Source organism: Achroia grisella, unplaced genomic scaffold (assembly GCF_030625045.1).
Source record: "Achroia grisella isolate CSIRO2021 unplaced genomic scaffold, CSIRO_AGI_Agris_v1 utg5499, whole genome shotgun sequence".
In the NCBI taxonomy this organism is placed as follows: domain Eukaryota; kingdom Metazoa; phylum Arthropoda; class Insecta; order Lepidoptera; family Pyralidae; genus Achroia; species Achroia grisella.
In genome coordinates this window covers 37287-57325 of record NW_026712934.1, presented here as the reverse complement: position 1 = coordinate 57325, position 20039 = coordinate 37287, and the positions used below count along the sequence as shown (strand labels likewise).

The following is a 20039-nucleotide window of genomic DNA, read 5'->3' as shown; positions in this document are numbered from 1 at the left end:
CACCATAGTGCTTTTAGGGTTCAGTCTCTAATCCTCAATTACTAATCATATAATTTTTTTTTTTTTTTATGAAACTAGCATTTGTTATTTATGCATTTTTCAGCATATTTGATTTGCTTGAACTCTTCATTCTAAATATGTCCCTATTAACAATTATTATCGTTGAACGTTGCATCTTTGACTTTTTTGCAGAATTCATTTGAATTTTGAAATTTTAATATATATTATGTTTAACAGTAGACTTGTCCTTCTGAACCACAACATTCTGCAATGCGATGCGATTCTGCAATTTCGTTCTATCAACATTCTGTTCTATCATCACATTATCTTTTAAATATAAGTAATCTTTCATTACTTTTATATTGTGTCTTTTATACTCAGTAGTTCTATTAAACTCTGTTTTCGTATTATAAAATATTTTAGTATGAAACATGGACTTGACATTATGTCTACTTTTAATATATTTTTTATTGTTGGTCAACCGCATACATTTTTCTTGATCTTCTGGAGTTCCTAAATTATATGTACTATTTGATTCTACTTCCCGATAACCTTGTAGTATATTATCATCTTTTTCTATATTACTATGCAAAACCACTATATTATTTTTAGAATTTATACATTGAACAGGTCCAAATAAAACCCACCTAAAGAGGTGCATTGTGCTACAGGAGAACCACGTGGACCTCTTATTATACCCTCTTGTAAAATCTGGCTATAGACTTCTGCTCCTAATAACATGTCAATTTTATTTGGAACATTGTATTGTGGATCAGCCAGTGTAACGTTAGCTGAATTAATCCAATCTATCTTAGGTATCTGTTTAGCTGACATGTAAGATGTAATCTGTTTTAAGATATGTGTTGTAACATTAGTGCTAAAAGTTGAATCAAACATTGACTGAATTTCCAATAATATTTTCCCTTTTGAAGCTACCGAACCATAGTAACCACCAAGCCCAGATATTATAGTCTTTGTACTTGAACTTTTTAAACCTAATCTTTGAAATGCAGTTTCTGAAATGAAAGAGGCTTGTGAACCTTGATCTATAATTGCTCGAAAAACCTGATATTGACCTGATCCCGATTTGACTCTCACTAGAGCTGTTGTTAAGAGAACTTGATTTTCTGTGCTAGTACTCAAACACGATACTACAGAATCTATTGGGGTCTCGACTTGGTTGTTAGATATTGGGACTTCACCGATATTATGTACTGAATCATTTTGATGGCTAGTTTCAGAGGTCAAATTTGGTGGATGTAGAAGTGAGTGATGTCTTTTTTGACATACTCTACAATTAATAGGTTTTTGACAGAATCTCACAGAATGATTGCTTCCGAAGCAATTGAAACAAATACGATTATTTACAACAAACTCGTGTCTATTTTTATAACTTTCTGAAATAAAGTACTTACAGAAACATAACTTATGGTTACCGGAACAATATTCACACGCTACTTCAAATACATTTGTATGTAGTACTCTAGGTCTAACAGGGTTTTGTACTAAATTTCCATCTATTCGTCTATTACTGAAGCTAGATTCTGTAAACTCGAGAGCTCTGTAGCGACAGGTAAGAAACTCTTTAAACTGTTGAAATGTGGGTAAAATGTTTAAACAAGTGTTAGTACTAATATTTAATTCCCACTGCTTTCGTGATTCAGGATCTAATTTTAACGTGAGTATATGAATTAATAGTATATCCCAGGATGAAATATTTACTCCAATATTTACCAAAGAATTCAAACATTCAGTCGAAGTATCTAATAATTCTTTAAGAAAATCTGCCGTTTCAGTAACAGCATTTGTTTGACCTAAAAGCCTTGTAAGTATACAGTGAGATAAATATTTTCTATTGTTATACCTGTCCTCAAGTTGCCTCCAACATATGTCATAATTAGTTTCAGATACAGAAATATGCCTTACTAATTGCTCTGCCTCGCCTGTCAAACATCCCTTAAGGTAATGCAATTTCTGCACTTTATCTAAAGATGAGTTATTATGAATCATAGACAGAAATAAATCACGAAAAGTAATCCATTCGCTGTACTTTCCTGTAAAAATAGGTATATTAACCTTTGGGAGCCTGACATAGCTTGGCTTAGCACTTGTATCATCATTACTAATGAAAATAGTTTCATTACCCGACCTCTCTGGTATAAAACCTTTTAACAGTTTTGTCAACTCACATTTATGATCTATATACACTTCTTCAGCCTTATCATATATTTCATCAGTAACATAAATATGAATATTCAATTTATCTGGATCTGCTACTTTAAGAAGCTCTTTATGACCAGCTTTAAATTCAGACCATAACTCTTCTATTACTTCTAGTTTACTCTCTATATATTCCATTGTAATACGGCTTTTAGGCGATTTTTTAAAGTTAGTCCTAGCCTTACAAATTCGTGTGTATAGATCATTTTGAACATTAATTAATGAATCCATTTTACAAACGCTAATTACATAAAAATATTAAGATATAAGAATCTATTCAATTATAGTTGCTGTCTTGTCAATTTACAATTTACACTTATTAATTAAATTAAAATTCTATAATATATATATTGCTCTGTTGTTTCAATGTAATAAGAACCTATTAAGTAAATTAAACTACAAACATAAACTACAGAGTAAATTTAAATTAAACGAAATTATAGTTTAAACATACAGATCTCAGACTTATAAAATATAAAATCACTTTACAAATATAAATATAAGTGTATCTTATCCTAATATTGTACGATATTAATCATTTTTGTCTATTTATAAATTTTCCAAATCCTTGTTTCACAAATATCAAAGTCAATACTTTATTGAAAGATTGTTGCAGTACATCATTCTTGCCACCATATAGATAATAAAGTTAATTTAATTGTATCTTCATTGACTATTGTTCTCTTCAATTAATAAATTTCGCCTACAATTAATAATTTATGGAATGTACTCACAGTTTCCACTTCACTCACTTATTGATAATCAGATATCACAGCAATATTATTTCTCTGCTTCCATGTATCGAAATTACTCCGAACAGCGCCTACAACAGTCTACAACTAGCTTGACCACTGATGTCACGAAAACAACGCACTATAGGTACCATGAAGTGACGCCACTGATGCTACTCGTTGTTGTACTATGGACTTGTCCAGCAAAAAACTTCTGTTTCTTAGTTTAGTCAGGTTATATATAGGTAATCAATTTACACTAAACTAAACCAAACTGAATTTAAATCCGAGACCAAATGTTTAATTAGAGAAAAATTGTAATTAATATACTTCTTTATTTTGAAGCCTTAAATATATATATATACTTGTACTGTAGGTACTTTCAACTATTATATCACTTAAAACAAAACCTTTAAAACTGTATTTCAGTATATTTCAATAAATATGACAATATATATACTTTTCCTATAGTTCGCTTATGGTCTCTATAATATTATATTTTTTACATTTTGGCGCCAAAGTTATTTCACCTTTTTAAAAGCAACGGAACAAACCCAAACAGCTATAATAATGAGACAATATTAAAAAAAAATGGGATATTTAACAGTAGTACTACAAATTCAAAATTGAAATTCTATGTCTGCACTGAGAAAGAGAGAGAGAGAGAGAGAGAGAGAGAGGGAAAGCGAAAGAGAGAGAGAGGGAAGATTCTGTTATTAGGAAAATAAACTTCGGATTCAGAGCATCAATTTAGTACATTTTTCTTAGTATGAGAGTATATTGTTTCGTAGAGACATTGACTATAACAAAATTCACACAGTTTTGAATTCCTAAGCTATAAAGAGTTACGTGGGATTGGATGATACAGCATTAGGAATGGGGCGTGGAGGGTACCTGTTCCATGATGTCCTCGTCGAGGGCGTGGGAGTAGTGGAGCTGGTCGCGCAGCGCGCGCTCCAGCTCGGCGGTGGGCGAGCGACTGCCGCCGCCCGAGTGCTGCGACACCACCAGATCTTGGCACGGTCTTTGCCTGCACACCGGTCTTCCAATATTATAAAACCATATACACACGATATTACCGTCTAATGACGAACGTGATTGTTAGTACTGTGGACTAACATCCCCATAGCTATCAATGGACCATCAACGCAGTCCCCCTAAAAACCCCATCATAAGTTCCTGGCAAATTTGTCACGATGGGTGGAACCGATCTGACCTGAGCGTGAGGCTCATCTTATCATCCTAGTAACCCGCTAGCGTAACCGTTAGCGTAAACATTAAAATTTTTAAGCTGGGTAGTATACTGCTAAAACCGCGATGCTCTTAACTCGAACTTACGAATATTAGAGTCTATAACTCGACTAATAAATATATACATTAACTTTTATTACATGATTTAACTCCCTCACCTATCTAGGAGTTCCTTCAGCTCTTGAACCTCGTTTTCCAGCTCTTGACAACGTTCCACCTTCTTCTGCAACTTCGTCTTCAGTTCCGATACATTTGACTCTTCTCTCAATCTAAAAATAGTCATGAATTTGTACACAAATAATATGAACAGAATTGCTATAGAAATTGCAATATTGTTATTATTTTATATTTAAAAACTGCAGGCCTATTTGACGCCTGCAGTTCTTAAACATAATCCATGAAAATTGATGTCACATAGTATCGTTGAGGAAAAAAAATATAGAAATGGAAATAAATCGGTATGATTTTGATCCCAATTTATTGTAGCAAAGGTGACCGGCTAATTATTCCCTTAAGAAATAAACAAAAATGGATATGAATTAAACAAGGATGTAATTTAATACTTATAGCATCTTGAATTTCATGCCATGTGGTGCCTGATGGGAAAAATAAAGACGACGAAGACTAATTTCAATATTTAAATTCAAATCGAAGACGAACCTATCGTTAAAATTAAATTACCTACTGGTGTATTAGTTATTTGATGGAACTAACCTTGCCACGACAATCTCCAACTGTTCGCTCAAGTGCTGTCTCTCCACCGTCAAGTGTTGTATCTGTTGCTGTAAACTTTCCGTCTGTTGCCGTAATTCCATATTGGACAAATCCTTATCCGCTGTCTGTTTGTTCGCTTGACTCAGATTATTCTTCAGTTCCGTTACATCCAGCTTGGCTTTTGCTAATTCGAATGCCTGATTATAAAATAGACATCAGTGTAAAAAGTTTAATATCAAGGAAAATGCCGAAAAGGGTTTTAACCGAAGTAGACACTTCGGTTAAAACTCAATCCAAGGTTTGTACAAAATAGACTGTACATTGCCTATTTTGGCGCCAAGCAGTTTGTGTTTAGGTTTGAAGTATGAGATAGGCCAGCAAAATTTTAGGGTGCAGAGGCATGAGTATCCCAGTAGGATACCACAAATCTCATATAACGACGTAATGTAGTGCTGTTCTTATATATAGGCAACAGTTGCCATTTTCTATCACGTCGGCCCTCAACTTGTTTAACATTCCTTTTACATACAACAAAATAAAAGATACATCAAACATGTCTTTAAAGTAAAAATAAATAATTTTAAAACGTGTTTAATATTACTTACTTTATCATTAAGCTCCTTCTTGTTAAAGTCAAGCTCATGTTGCAGTAGTGTTATCTGTTTCCTAATCTTAACCAGTTGCTTCTTGTCACTACTCGCCTGAGTCTTGGGCGATCTTTTCTCCTCGCCGTTCTTGCTCTTCGGCGATGGACTTCTCGATACCATTTTTAATTGCTCCCTCAAACACGCAATCTCTTCATGAAAAGAGTTGATATCTTCATGGAGTATTTCTATCTCAGTTTCTTTATCTTTAAGCTTATCAGTGAGCACCTTAAGCTCGTCAATTTTCGACGATAATTCGTTGTTTATTGAATTCATTCTTTCCAACTCAGTTTCGCTGTTCTGAAGTTTCAGAGAAGCATTTTCTTGCTCTTTTTCTATTTTTGTTAACTTTAGTATCAATTCCTTATTATTAATATTGAGTTGTTGATTCTCTTCATTGGCTTTATTCAAATCGCCTTTCACAGCTTCTACAGAATCTTGTAATTGATAAAGTTCGGCAGATTTCTCTTCTAATGTCTCTTTCAAATTATCTAATTCTTCAGATTTATCATTAAGACACCTTTCCAAATTGTCAAATCTGTCTAGGTGTTGATTTAAACTATCTATTTGATGGTTCTTTTCAGAGACCAATTGTTCAAGTTTTTGTAATTCCTTTATATTCTCCTTAAGTTGATGATTCTCAGATTCACACTTTTCTAAGCATTTATTTCTACTCTGAAGCTCATCAATTTTGACTTCCAACTCAGCCAATTTATTAGTTAGGTTACGCTTTTCTTTAGCTAATTCTAGTATCATGTTTTCTCTTCTTAAAATATCTTCTTTGAGCAAATGTAAGTCTTTCGATTTTTCATTAACCTCCTGTGTTAGTTCCGTTAATCTTTGTTCTAAAAGTTTCTTATTAGATGAGAAATTATCTAGTTGATTCTCGTAGAATTTCTTGTCTGTATTCATTGTAGCCATAGTATTTTCTAAAAGTCCCTTAAGTTCCTCCACTTCTTCCTTAAGAGCCGGAAATTCACACAATTGTTCTTCAGCGTTCTTTAATTCTGACTTACAATTGTCTAATTCAGTTCTTGATTTTTTAATCTCATGCTTCAGTTGTGTCAGTATATCAGGGAAATTTTCCTGTCTGATATCCAGATTTATTCCTAATTCTCGCAAAGATGTAAATTCTTCTTCCTCGTGCGTTTTATTATCATTCGATGGTTCAATAGAGAAGTTGATCTTTTTAGGTTCAACGCTTACATCTTTTGTCTCATTAACTTCCATATTAGGATACATTGAACAATTATCTGGTATATTTTGAGCGGTGGAATGTTTAACACTGTCCCCAAATGCAATAGTACCAAACATTGTAGTTTCATTGACATTTCTTTTAAACTGTTTAAGTATATCTTTATTCTGGGTGGAAGTAAGATGTGTGGGCAATGAATCAGCGCGTGGAGTATTAGCTTGCACGTCAAAATGGTCGACGAACTCGATATTGAGGGAGCTCATATTCGCTCGCTGCAAATCCGGGGGCAATGTCCTATTCAATTGACTCTTGTCTCGAATGTCAGATGCGTACGGTGCGCCGGTTAAACTCAAGTTCTGAGCCTTTAACTCCGCTCTCCTCATTTGCAAATCCTGCTCATCAAATTCGGATATTGAGACTATGTCGCTTAGTGTTCTAGCTGAAGCCTTTCCTTCTACCATATCGCTTTTTTCGTTGGTACCCTCGTTGTTATCATCCTCTAGTTTTAACGCTGAAAGGTAATATACGCTATGAATCATAATGACCGTGGTATAAACAGATTTGTCATCGTACCCTAGATAATTGTAGGAAATTGGATCATGTCCAAGTATTGTTAATTAACGAAGTCTAGAAATTTGCAATTTAAACTTCTTAGAAATTCACGTCCAATCATAACATTTAATCAAATATTGTGGTTAAATGATATTTTCAACTAAACAAACTAGTTTCTTAATTTAAGAATGGTAAAATGGTAACATTTTTCCTATATACTTGTAAATCACCTGTTATTTTCTTTATTAGTATTATAAATTACTTCGATTGAAAGTTTTTAACGATCTCAAATAAAATTATGATCAAAGGTATAACGTAATTATTTCTTTACTGCAGTACTATATTTACCGCAGTCCAACATCGGTCATGTGAACAAAGTCGCGAGTAAAAACTGGTATGTCATAACTTACCCAACAGTTCTTGCAGCTGATCTTCTTTCTCGGCCAACGCCCTCTGGTGATCCCTAACGTTAACTTGCAACTGTTCCTTATCAGATTCTAAACTTCTTGCGAGCGACTCTAATTGAGCGATACGACTTTGCGCTGTAGAGAGCTCGCGTTCCAATATGATGACTTTATCTTTAGGATTACCTGGTAATAAATTAAAATAATTGGTGAAATTTGACGGCCTCGGTGGTCTAGCAGATTAGCTTTACTTTCGATGATTGCGGGTTCGATTCCTCACAGTACAAACATTTGTATTCATGAGTATATTGGTGGTATAGGTCTATGTGATTTTCTATGTATATTATACCCATAACACAAGATCTGCTTAGTTAGGGACAAGATGATGCTGTGTGAATTATCCAGTGATATTATTATTATATGGTAAGACAATGGCGGTTATCTATAGTTATCAGATATCAATCGTTTCGTGTATTTATCTTAAAATATTCCTAACTACAAGTAATAAGCAGCCTTAAGCAGATCAACAACAATTAATATTGTTGTTGATTCACGAATATGTGTTACTCTTTTATATATGTTACTAATGTAACATATATAAAAGAGTAACACATATTCGTTCATGTTACAATAAATCAGACAGGCCTATCTACTTCCAAAGTACCACGTATTTTAGAAGTAACTAGTTCTGCATGGCGGTTTGGTATTGCTATTACCACCGATACACAATTAAATATACTCTTGTTAATTTGTTTTTTGATAAGGAAGAGTATTTTTAAATGAAACTTGTGACCTCTTCTCATGAAGCGTTTATTGCAACAACTTTAAATTTTAATATTACATAGGGGTGGAGTATCCACCCTTTTTATTGGTTCTCATATATGTCGCGTGATGAGCGGTGCTTCTCACTGGTCGATTTTGTGATGCCGTCATCGACGCAACGTTTGACGTCGACCAGTGGTGGTTGAGTGCGTCTGTCGTATTGAGCATTATACTGCTCACAGCAGACTTGCTACTACTGTTTTAACACTCTTTTGTGTAACTTCCAAGTAAAATTTATTTAATTCCATTATTAAGTCCAAATAAAAATACCAACGGCCATACTCAAGAATACAAGTTTATATTAGGCTTAGTTCAAATTCGTGATCATTAGAATATGATACCATGTGGTAAACTGCTACAACATGGTGGTCATTATACAAGTTGTGTAAGTTATGATATAATAATACTCACATGAGTTTCCATACAAGGTCTGGTGTTGTTCGTTAAGTTTGTCCCTCTCGTCCAGTGTTTGTTTCAGCCGCATCATCTGTTTCTCTTTTGTATCCAGCTCATCTTTTAATCTTTGTACCTGCGATGCAGAATGAGGACACCATGATTTCAATAAATTATAATAATAATAATAAGTTTATTGTGCAAAAAACAGTCACAAAATGGACTTAACTAAGGTTCTATATCTACTATATATACATATATCTTCAATTTTTAAATTATATTAATTTAAAATTTTTATGTAAACAAATCGATTGTATATTAAAAAAAAAAAGAAGAAACAGATACAACATTTAAGTTTATCATCCATTTATTGTGTGTTTATACGAATGATTATTTTTGTTATTTTTATATTTAAGCGTGCGTATCAGTCAAAATTAAGGTCGAAAATAAAAGTACAAAAATTCCGTAATATTATAAAATTGCGAGTTGTTGAACTTTGCAATTTGTATTACGTGTGTGTTGACGAAGACTACGAATTTTGGGGAGTGAGCTGTGTATTCCCATTGCTTCTGAACTACCATGTATAATATATGTACTGCATTACAAGATATGCAGGTAGTGCAGGTAGTGTAGTGAGGTGATGCAGAGAGGTAGTACTCTGTACTCAGTACAGTAGAGTACCTCTGCGAGCGCGTCGTGCAGCTGTACTGAGAGCTGGCTGGCGGCGTGGTGCGCGAGCGCCTCCGCGTCGTTGTAGTGAGGTGGTGTAGTGAGGAGTGTACAGTACAGTAGAGTACCTCTGCGAGCGCGTCGTGCAGCTGTACTGAGAGCTGGCTGGCGGCGTGGTGCGCGAGCGCCTCCGCGTCGTTGTAGTGAGGTGGTGTAGTGAGGAGTGTACAGTACAGTAGAGTACCTCTGCGAGCGCGTCGTGCAGCTGTACTGAGAGCTGGCTGGCGGCGTGGTGCGCGAGCGCCTCCGCGTCGTTGTAGTGAGGTGGTGTAGTGAGGAGTGTACAGTACAGTAGAGTACCTCTGCGAGCGCGTCGTGCAGCTGTACTGAGAGCTGGCTGGCGGCGTGGTGCGCGAGCGCCTCCGCGTCGTTGTAGTGAGGTGGTGTAGTGAGGAGTGTACAGTACAGTAGAGAGTACCTCTGCGAGCGCGTCGTGCAGCTGTACTGAGAGCTGGCTGGCGGCGTGGTGCGCGAGCGCCTCCGCGTCGTTGTAGTGAGGTGGTGTAGTGAGGAGTGTACAGTACAGTAGAGTACCTCTGCGAGCGCGTCGTGCAGCTGTACTGAGAGCTGGCTGGCGGCGTGGTGCGCGAGCGCCTCCGCGTCGTTGTAGTGAGGTGGTGTAGTGAGGAGTGTACAGTACAGTAGAGTACCTCTGCGAGCGCGTCGTGCAGCTGTACTGAGAGCTGGCTGGCGGCGTGGTGCGCGAGCGCCTCCGCGTCGTTGTAGTGAGGTGGTGTAGTGAGGAGTGTACAGTACAGTAGAGTACCTCTGCGAGCGCGTCGTGCAGCTGTACTGAGAGCTGGCTGGCGGCGTGGTGCGCGAGCGCCTCCGCGTCGTTGTAGTGAGGTGGTGTAGTGAGGAGTGTACAGTACAGTAGAGTACCTCTGCGAGCGCGTCGTGCAGCTGTACTGAGAGCTGGCTGGCGGCGTGGTGCGCGACTCCGCGTCGTTGTAGTGAGGTGGTGTAGTGAGGAGTGTACAGTACAGTAGAGTACCTCTGCGAGCGCGTCGTGCAGCTGTACTGAGAGCTGGCTGGCGGCGTGGTGCGCGAGCGCCTCCGCGTCGTTGTAGTGAGGTGGTGTAGTGAGGAGTGTACAGTACAGTAGAGTACCTCTGCGAGCGCGTCGTGCAGCTGTACTGAGAGCTGGCTGGCGGCGTGGTGCGCGAGCGCCTCCGCGTCGTTGTAGTGAGGTGGTGTAGTGAGGAGTGTACAGTACAGTAGAGTACCTCTGCGAGCGCGTCGTGCAGCTGTACTGAGAGCTGGCTGGCGGCGTGGTGCGCGAGCGCCTCCGCGTCGTTGTAGTGAGGTGGTGTAGTGAGGAGTGTACAGTACAGTAGAGTACCTCTGCGAGCGCGTCGTGCAGCTGTACTGAGAGCTGGCTGGCGGCGTGGTGCGCGAGCGCCTCCGCGTCGTTGTAGTGAGGTGGTGTAGTGAGGAGTGTACAGTACAGTAGAGTACCTCTGCGAGCGCGTCGTGCAGCTGTACTGAGAGCTGGCTGGCGGCGTGGTGCGCGAGCGCCTCCGCGTCGTTGTAGTGAGGTGGTGTAGTGAGGAGTGTACAGTACAGTAGAGTACCTCTGCGAGCGCGTCGTGCAGCTGTACTGAGAGCTGGCTGGCGGCGTGGTGCGCGAGCGCCTCCGCGTCGTTGTAGTGAGGTGGTGTAGTGAGGAGTGTACAGTACAGTAGAGTACCTCTGCGAGCGCGTCGTGCAGCTGTACTGAGAGCTGGCTGGCGGCGTGGTGCGCGAGCGCCTCCGCGTCGTTGTAGTGAGGTGGTGTAGTGAGGAGTGTACAGTACAGTAGAGTACCTCTGCGAGCGCGTCGTGCAGCTGTACTGAGAGCTGGCTGGCGGCGTGGTGCGCGAGCGCCTCCGCGTCGTTGTAGTGAGGTGGTGTAGTGAGGAGTGTACAGTACAGTAGAGTACCTCTGCGAGCGCGTCGTGCAGCTGTACTGAGAGCTGGCTGGCGGCGTGGTGCGCGAGCGCCTCCGCGTCGTTGTAGTGAGGTGGTGTAGTGAGGAGTGTACAGTACAGTAGAGTACCTCTGCGAGCGCGTCGTGCAGCTGTACTGAGAGCTGGCTGGCGGCGTGGTGCGCGAGCGCCTCCGCGTCGTTCCGCTGCTGCTGGAGCCGCGCCGACAGCGACGAGATCTTCAGCGCCTGCTCCGACATGCGCGCCTGCAGCACGTCCCGCTCCGCGCGCACCTCCTGCCACACGCCACAAATCACGTCACATCACATATTTTATACAATCATTTATAGTACCACTACCTAAACTTGTCGTAAATAGCATCTTTTATACATGTGTAATATTTTAGTAAAACGCTAGATGACAATGAGTGAGCAATCCACATCAATACAGGAGGGGACTTTAGTTTTAAGATACGAATACCATGCTCGCCGATACATTTAAATTCATCTTACGTCGAAACTCTATACAAGTAGTTTTTTCTTCATTTAACTTCCTCAAACGTCGTCATATAGACTAAAAACAGAACGCACACATTTCCGAGATAATTTTATTATTTATACACTTCATCATATACACAAGGAAACAATCTACAAAATAATCATACTTAGCATTATCTCCTAAACAAGGTAAAGAATTAACCATTAAACAATAATCAGTTATACTAGCAATATTAATAAATCAATTTAAAGATATATCGTCACGCGTGACTGCAATTGGGAAAGACAGAATCGACGGAACGCCAAATGTTGCCACATCTATTCACAGGCCTCATTTCCTTCCTGTACATTATTCAACATATTCATACAAGCACGGAGATGAGACTTGCTTGATGTTCCACGGAGACAGCCTCGGTGGTCTACCCTCTTTGTATTCATGAGTATGATTGTTCGTATCGGTCTGGGTATTTTTTATGTATATTATTTATTTATTGACATCAAACTAAGTGAGCCTTACAGCTTCCCAATATGCTCGCTTAGGAAAAAATTTACAAAATATAAAATATTAATAAATACACAAAAAAATATATATTAAAACAATAATAACCGACAAATTTACGTGTTATTTAGGAAATCCATTGCCATTCTGCTAAAATTCAACAAGTCACATGTAAAGATGTCCAGGTCAGGAAATCGATTAACGCCACAGTTGAGTAGACTCAGTATGTAGATATATATTTACAAAAAATATATCTATGTATCAGACCTAGTAAGCATAACACAAGCTCTGCTTAGATTTTGAATTAGGTGCTGTGTGAACTGTCTCGAAAAAAAAAAAAGCTCGCCAAGCAGGCTCCTATTCTTCTCTCTCGAGTCTACTCAACGACTTTTATACTCAAAAAATCAAATTCAAATTCAAATTAAAAAATCATTTATTCATGTAGGACTTTTTACCCGCTTATGAACGTCAAGTTTTACATTATATTTTTTTCCCTATCGTCCAGTCCAAGTCCAGTCCAATCAAATACAATTCTTTTATTCATGTAGGTCTATTACAGACTTATATATGTCAAATCTACCGTCAGTGCGAAGTGATTTCGTGATGGAGACAATTGACAAGAACTCTATAAAGATATTGTGTGCTAAACGCGAAAGTTTAAAAATAAGTAACGTAATCTTACTTTAGGTAATGCCTAGTAGCACATACCAATACTTCATGACAGTACATCGTCGTCATTTTTTAATAGTAATAATTTAAAATATATATAAAAACATAATAATATAACCTTGACTACCAGTTATATTTAGTAAAGACATGAGTGTTATATATAAAATATAGTATGATATACAGTTTAAACTAACCCAGTCAACTGAGAGCTAAATATATCAGTGCGACACAGTTTGTATGTCGCTGTAAAGAGGTCTGTAAATGTCATTGGGTTAAACGTGTTTGGGTTATCAAATTAGTCATATGAGTCTCCACTACATAATTATGTGTTCATATACCATACCTCAGAACTAGTACTTCACTTTAAGTTAATATACTCTACGAATATATCCATATAAATAAAACTGGAGTGTCTGTTTGTAATATTGAAATAACCGTTTTTACTACATGCATATGAATATAAATACGGTGTATACAACAAAATAACATTTTTTACAAATTTTGTCTGTCTGTCCGTCTGTTTTTTCCGGCTAATGTGTAAAGTGGCTGGACCAGTTTTGACGGGAATTTTTTTGGCATTTAGCTGATGTAATAACTTAGGCTACTTTTATTTTTGAAAAATAAAATTGAATTTCACGCGGACGAAGTCGCGGGTACAGCTTGTAATAAATAAGAATACACTATTATAAGGTCTCTTAAGGGTCGACAATGCGCACGTGATACCCTGGTGTTTCATAGGCTACTGTAAGCATCTACCATCAAATGGGCATCAAATTTACAAAATATTTCCTTTTTTAACTTCTTAAGATAAATACTCCACTCTACTCCCCTCGATACTTATCAAATCATCCATAATATAATAAAAAATACATTTTTTGTATTGGATTCTTTTTTGTAACAGACATATAAAAACATATATTTAAAAAAATTAACCATTATCAGCGAGAAACAAGACTTATTTCAAAGAGCAACACGCAAGTATCTTGCTCGTTCTTTTTATGATGAGTCTGGTTTACAATGAGCAGTATTAAATTAAAAGATTACTATATGAAGTAAAATAGTTACTTTATTTGAATAAAGATTATTTCTAATTGAGTCCACGAACATCAGCACTGCGGAAAACTAGTTTACCATAAACACCATAACTACCATTAATAAAAACATACAGTTTAATAATTAAACTCGATACTGTTTGAATTCAATACAAGTCTTTCAAAAATATAACTGCCTGAATTTACAGTCATAAGCTAGGAAAAAAAGCAAGTACTTCTAGCTAGCTTACCATAAACCCTAACACTATTAATAATATAAAATATAGTTTAACAATTATACTCAATACATATATAATTTTTAATTCTTTTAAAAAACTTTCGTTTCAAATATATTAGCATTACTTTCTTTTCGTTTTAAATTTCAGTTGAAATCTAGGAAATATTTATAAAAAAAAATTCAATACTATTTATTTCTATTTAAAAATCTTTCAAATATTTGAAGTAACTATCGGAAGCTAGGAAAATGAATATACCATGTCTAGATCGACTTTAAATTGGCAACAATAACGCATGAAGCATTTTATACATACTGCTAATGTACATAACATTGCGACTTTGGCAACCACAATTGCTCTGATGGGCCGTGAATAGTTCCCAACAAAGATTAAACACATCTACATACATATACATACAAATAAAATTGGAGTGTCTGTTTGTAATATTGAAATAACCGTTTTTTACTACATGCATATGAATATATTATACGATACATGCACCAAAAAACATTTATTACAATTTCTGTCTGTCTGAAATGGCTCTGAAATGGCTGGACCGATTTTGACGGGACTTTATTGGCAGGTAGCTGATATAATAAGGAGTAACTTAGGCTACTTTTATTTTAGAAAAATAATTTTATTTTAGAACAATAGTTATATTCCACGCGGATGAAGTCGCGGGTACAGTTTGTACAAAATGAATATCACTAGTACAATATTGTCGCATTGGACTGTCGTAGTGGCATTGAATATATTTAATATTCTATTTTAGATGTGTTTTGATTTCTGTTAACGTTTTAAATATTAGTATTCTTTTTTTTTTAAGTTATATCCGCCTTACATCATTTTTTTTCGTAGTGGCATGAAATATATACACTGATGACTATTTTAGAGCTGTATATATGTGTGTTTTGTTTGTTTTTAACTTTTTAAATATTAGTATTCTTTTTTTAAATAATATCCACTTTATTAAAATTTTTTTATAGTGTCATTGAATATATACACTATTGTCTACTTTAGAGCTGTATATATGTGTGTTTTTGTTTACTGTTATCTTTTTAAATATTAGTTTTTTTTAAACTAATATATCATTAGTGGTTTACCACACTGCCTTACTTCCGATGGGTTGGGTTTTATTTCAAGCACTGTATGAAAATTTATATTCATGAGTATGATGTTAGTATCAATCTGGGTATTTTCAATGTATTTATTTACAAAATATACATATTTAAGTATTTATGTAACAGTTGTCTAGCGCCCACAACACAAGCTCTGCTTATTATGGGGCTATGTATATGGGTTGTTCATTGTTATTATTGTTTTAATGCACACCTAGAGGGATTAAGACTAACAGAGATTTTCGATCGAAAATCTTTAAGTAAGATTTCCGATCTAGTAATTAAAAGAAATTATAACAATATTTATTCATCATCATCATTGCCTTGCCTTTATCCCATTATTAACAATATTTATTGGATGAATTAATTTCATTAGAAGCGCTTTTTAGTATACATTTTTTATTCCACATTCACACATTCAAAATGTAAACCTCAACCAAAAAGAACGAGCAAGAAACTTATCTGGTACGAAACCTGTTCTTCACTGAAAAAATATTAAATACATTTTCATTCTATCTATATACTAAATCAACTTGTTTGTCTCCAATGTATATAAAAAATACAGACTACGAAACAGTTCAAAATCATAAACAAAACTTTATAAACGGCGTTCAATTAAAAGGTTTGATAATCTGTTAAAACTTTATCATCTGTTACATTACAACGAAAATAGAGACGACCGTAAATGAAGTAACAAAACCGACTCACCGTCAGATCCGGTAGTCCCATGCCAATGTACTTCCTAATATAACCCCACACAAACATCACACATCACGTATAATCATCACCGATTATATATACATACACGCACTAATTCATCACGACTATCTATCACTATCAAATTGCTACATTTTGGGAAATGATGAATAAATGTGACATTAGTGGTAAGGTTCAGTCGATATTAGTTCATGCACTAGAGAGCGGTGCGATGTATGGTGTTTTGATGGGTGACGCGACGCAGACCTTGCGGCAGCATAACACGCTGTGAAGCATCGGGAGAGACTGACTGGATGCTGGGACAGCTGTCTGATGTACGAAAACGGAGATACGAAATGTTACGCCAATGGATGCGGTAACTAACGCATTTATTTCATACTAACTATGCCAGCGGTTACACCCGCTAAAACCCGCTAAATTTATAGCCTATATGTTTGTCTGTATACGCTGTATTACTGTAAAGTTTTATCAAAATCCGTTCAGCAGTTTTTGCGTGAAAGAGTAATAAACATACATCCATAGTCGCAAATTTCGCTTTTATTAAAAAGAGCTTAGCCGTGAGCCGCAAGTTCGTTTGGTTCTCTATACTATAAAAAACCTACTATACCGCATCCAAAAATCATGACTCCGAGCTGTTCTATATTTAACTGGCTCCTGTACGTAAACACGCAGCTGTATAGGGTTGCCCGCTGCCAGATATTTGGGCGGTGTTTATCTTCCTACTTGTGCAACTGGGGTCAGCTGTAAGTACCTCATGGCAATTACGTTGCCCAACTACCGTCTGATTACGTGTTCATTGCATCCGTTACTTGCCTTATTATTTTGATATACTTGTGCGTTTATGACTAATAAAAAAAAATTCTTAGTGCTGTGGTCAGGATAGCGTTTTGCGTAAATGAAATGTCATGTTTTAGTATTTTATACAACAATTTAAAAGGTAAAACTCTCTTTCATTTACATATAGAGATCGGCTTTGTATGTTCATAGTCTCTTAGACCAACACAGTCCATCTCCAACTACTACAGTTCGCTAAGTTCTTCCGCATATTTCATAGCAGATATAAATGTCGACTTAATGTGGAGTAAGTAAAGTAAAAATAGTTTTGAGATAATCGCACTAAAAATTAAAAACTATTTAGACCTTCCATAAACTGAACTATTAATGGAATAGTGGCAATGCATTTGAGTTTGTCATTCCATCTAAAGTGTCCAACGTATCGTTTGGACACTTTAGGTTTCGTATTTGGTTGTGTGGGCTATTGAAAACATATTCATCGTCGGTTACCCATTCTTCTATCTTATATAGCTATATGTATATAACTAGCTCATTGCCTAAGTCATTTGGAGAATATGGGTAACTTTAGATCCCGTAAATATTGTGTACTTTGTCGCGATATATATCCGAACATCCGTAATATAATGAATATGTGAATTCTTTCTTTCTAACATTGAAGACCTTATATGTTACGTGTAGAATGTCAAAACGGCGTAGACGCCAACTTTAAAATTGAATAGAATAGGAAATCCTTTATACATATTTTAAAACCACTGGTTATGAGGACGACTTAGGCCCTGATGCCGGCCACCGATGGTTCAAGGAGAGAACCCCAAGTAGTGCCCGAGACTTGTGACACGGGTGTAGGTTTAAAGGGCTCTTTTAGAACGCATTAAAACTCACTTTCACTACTTGTGGTGTCTTCCCAGTCCCAACTAATAAACCCCCCAATGGCTTCATTATTTACAATTACCTATCACTTATTTGTTTTTATAATAATAAACACTCCAAACTCCCGATACCCAGTCCAATCCATCAATGTCCCAAAGATTATTTAGGCTCTGGCCTCTACTTAGATAAAGGAATGTAATAATTGATTTGCCATTTTTATTTAATGTTGCCTTACACGATTAACACATAATTAATTAACACATACAAACTTCAAATTAAGCAGTTTTGAAGAGGGGGGTGTTGGGGGGAGGGCGAGATGTGTTACTGTGCAACAGCCCTATAAATAAAGCATATAACTCAAATTGTAGTAACATCCCGCGTATTAGGGTCGCGTTAAACGACTCCCACTGTCTAGTGTGAGTGTACGCTGACTCATTGGTTATTTCGTTAACTTTCTAATACTAGGGGATTGTTAGTAATGTGGACCCATTGCTATGTCATGGAAACCGTCCAGGTAATTTCTTGTTGAATTTGTCACGATGGGCTAACTGACCTGACGTCATGGTCACCCTATGATTCTTCACCGGTGCCCCGCCAGCGTATACCTTCAGCACATGATGCACCATTACATTAATAGTGAAAACTGGCTCTATATATATCTATATACTATATTGGCTCTATATATATATATATATATATATATACAGCTAATTATTTCCTTACATCCTATTACCTACATTAGGTAATTTTTCAATTTCGATGATTCTTTGAAAATTCATTCTAGGGAGCACTAGAATAAATATTCAAAGTGTATCACGGGTACAGGCTGTATCGTATTATATAATTTTTGCATTGAAACATCCATGTTTGCCGTACCAATGAATATTGCAATAAATCATAGCAATTGTGCCTCGTTTGTCAACGTAGTGCTTTCAATTGGTCCTACATTAAAACCAATTTGTTGTTAATGGCAGTCAGTCCCTACGTCGTCCGGGTTTTTCAATATATATCACACATATATTACATAGTATATATCGTTTTTAACAAAAACAATGAAATAGTAGTTTTTGTAATAAATGCTTAAATTTTTTCAAGAAAAACACACAAACTTCCAAAATCAACATCTGTACAAATAAATCTATTTCTAATTTCAAATTAATAGCTTTCCACTACTGTATATGAAAGTATATGCGATACTTACATAAAAAAATAATAGATTTTTTTGTCTGTCTGTTTGTTCTTGCTAATCTCTGAAACCGCTGGGCTGATTTGCAGATGCGAGTGAAAGTTCCGTCAAATTTCTAAAATAATTGCCTAACCTAATCCAATTTAAGGTACTTTTAATTTAGAAATTTTATTAATTTATATTTTAGCGGATGACGTCTCGGTTAACCAACTCTACTAATAAAATTAGTATTTCAAAGACTCCAGATATAACCATACCTTCAACTATTTATTTATTTATTAATCGGAAATAATATAAATTGTGAAGATCAAGCTCTAAAACATAACTACCTCTTTCTTATAACAACACACTTGAAGTTGGAAGAAAAGGACCTATCGAATCAGAAAAGATATTTTATTGAAAACTTATCTACATAGAGCTAGTAAATATATCATATAACATAAATAACATAAAAAAGAAGATACAATTGTAATAGAAAACAGAAAACAAACAATTGCAATGAAAAACAAAAAGTTTGTCGCAAAAGAAGACAAATAATGACTTGATTGATTTAATATTTGTACGCTGGAAACAGCAGAATATGACGAAACATATATTATATATACTTACCACCATTGTACATACCATATTCTGACAAATAAATATATTATTATTATTATTACTAAAAAAAAAAAAACTGTACATCCTCAAAGACACAAATTAAGAAAACCTATTTTTATCAATAATGTCGAAAAAAGACAAATAAAAGCTTAAGACAGACACTAATCTGGGCGACGAAGACATATTTTTATCAATTTAGTTAGCATTAAGCCATTACTTAAATAAATAAACTTTAAAAATGGAAAAGAAGTTACAATTG

The 20039-nt window shown here is 36.2% G+C and overlaps 1 protein-coding gene across 1 annotated transcript in view; it reads right to left on the bottom strand.

The window, feature by feature from the left end:
• LOC131848339 (early endosome antigen 1-like) overlaps nt 1–16377 on the bottom strand; it is a 34443-nt gene extending 18066 nt beyond the window's left edge. The window contains exons 1-8 of the mRNA XM_059198157.1: nt 16321–16377; nt 11694–11858; nt 8945–9062; nt 7718–7897; nt 5522–7266; nt 4917–5113; nt 4361–4471; nt 3846–3981 (exon numbers count right to left, since the gene is read on the bottom strand). Coding sequence (XP_059054140.1) covers nt 3846–3981; nt 4361–4471; nt 4917–5113; nt 5522–7266; nt 7718–7897; nt 8945–9062; nt 11694–11858; nt 16321–16377 — 2709 coding nt within the window. The remainder of the gene's footprint in view (nt 1–3845; nt 3982–4360; nt 4472–4916; nt 5114–5521; nt 7267–7717; nt 7898–8944; nt 9063–11693; nt 11859–16320) is intronic.
• Between the last annotated feature and the right edge of the window lie 3662 nt (nt 16378–20039).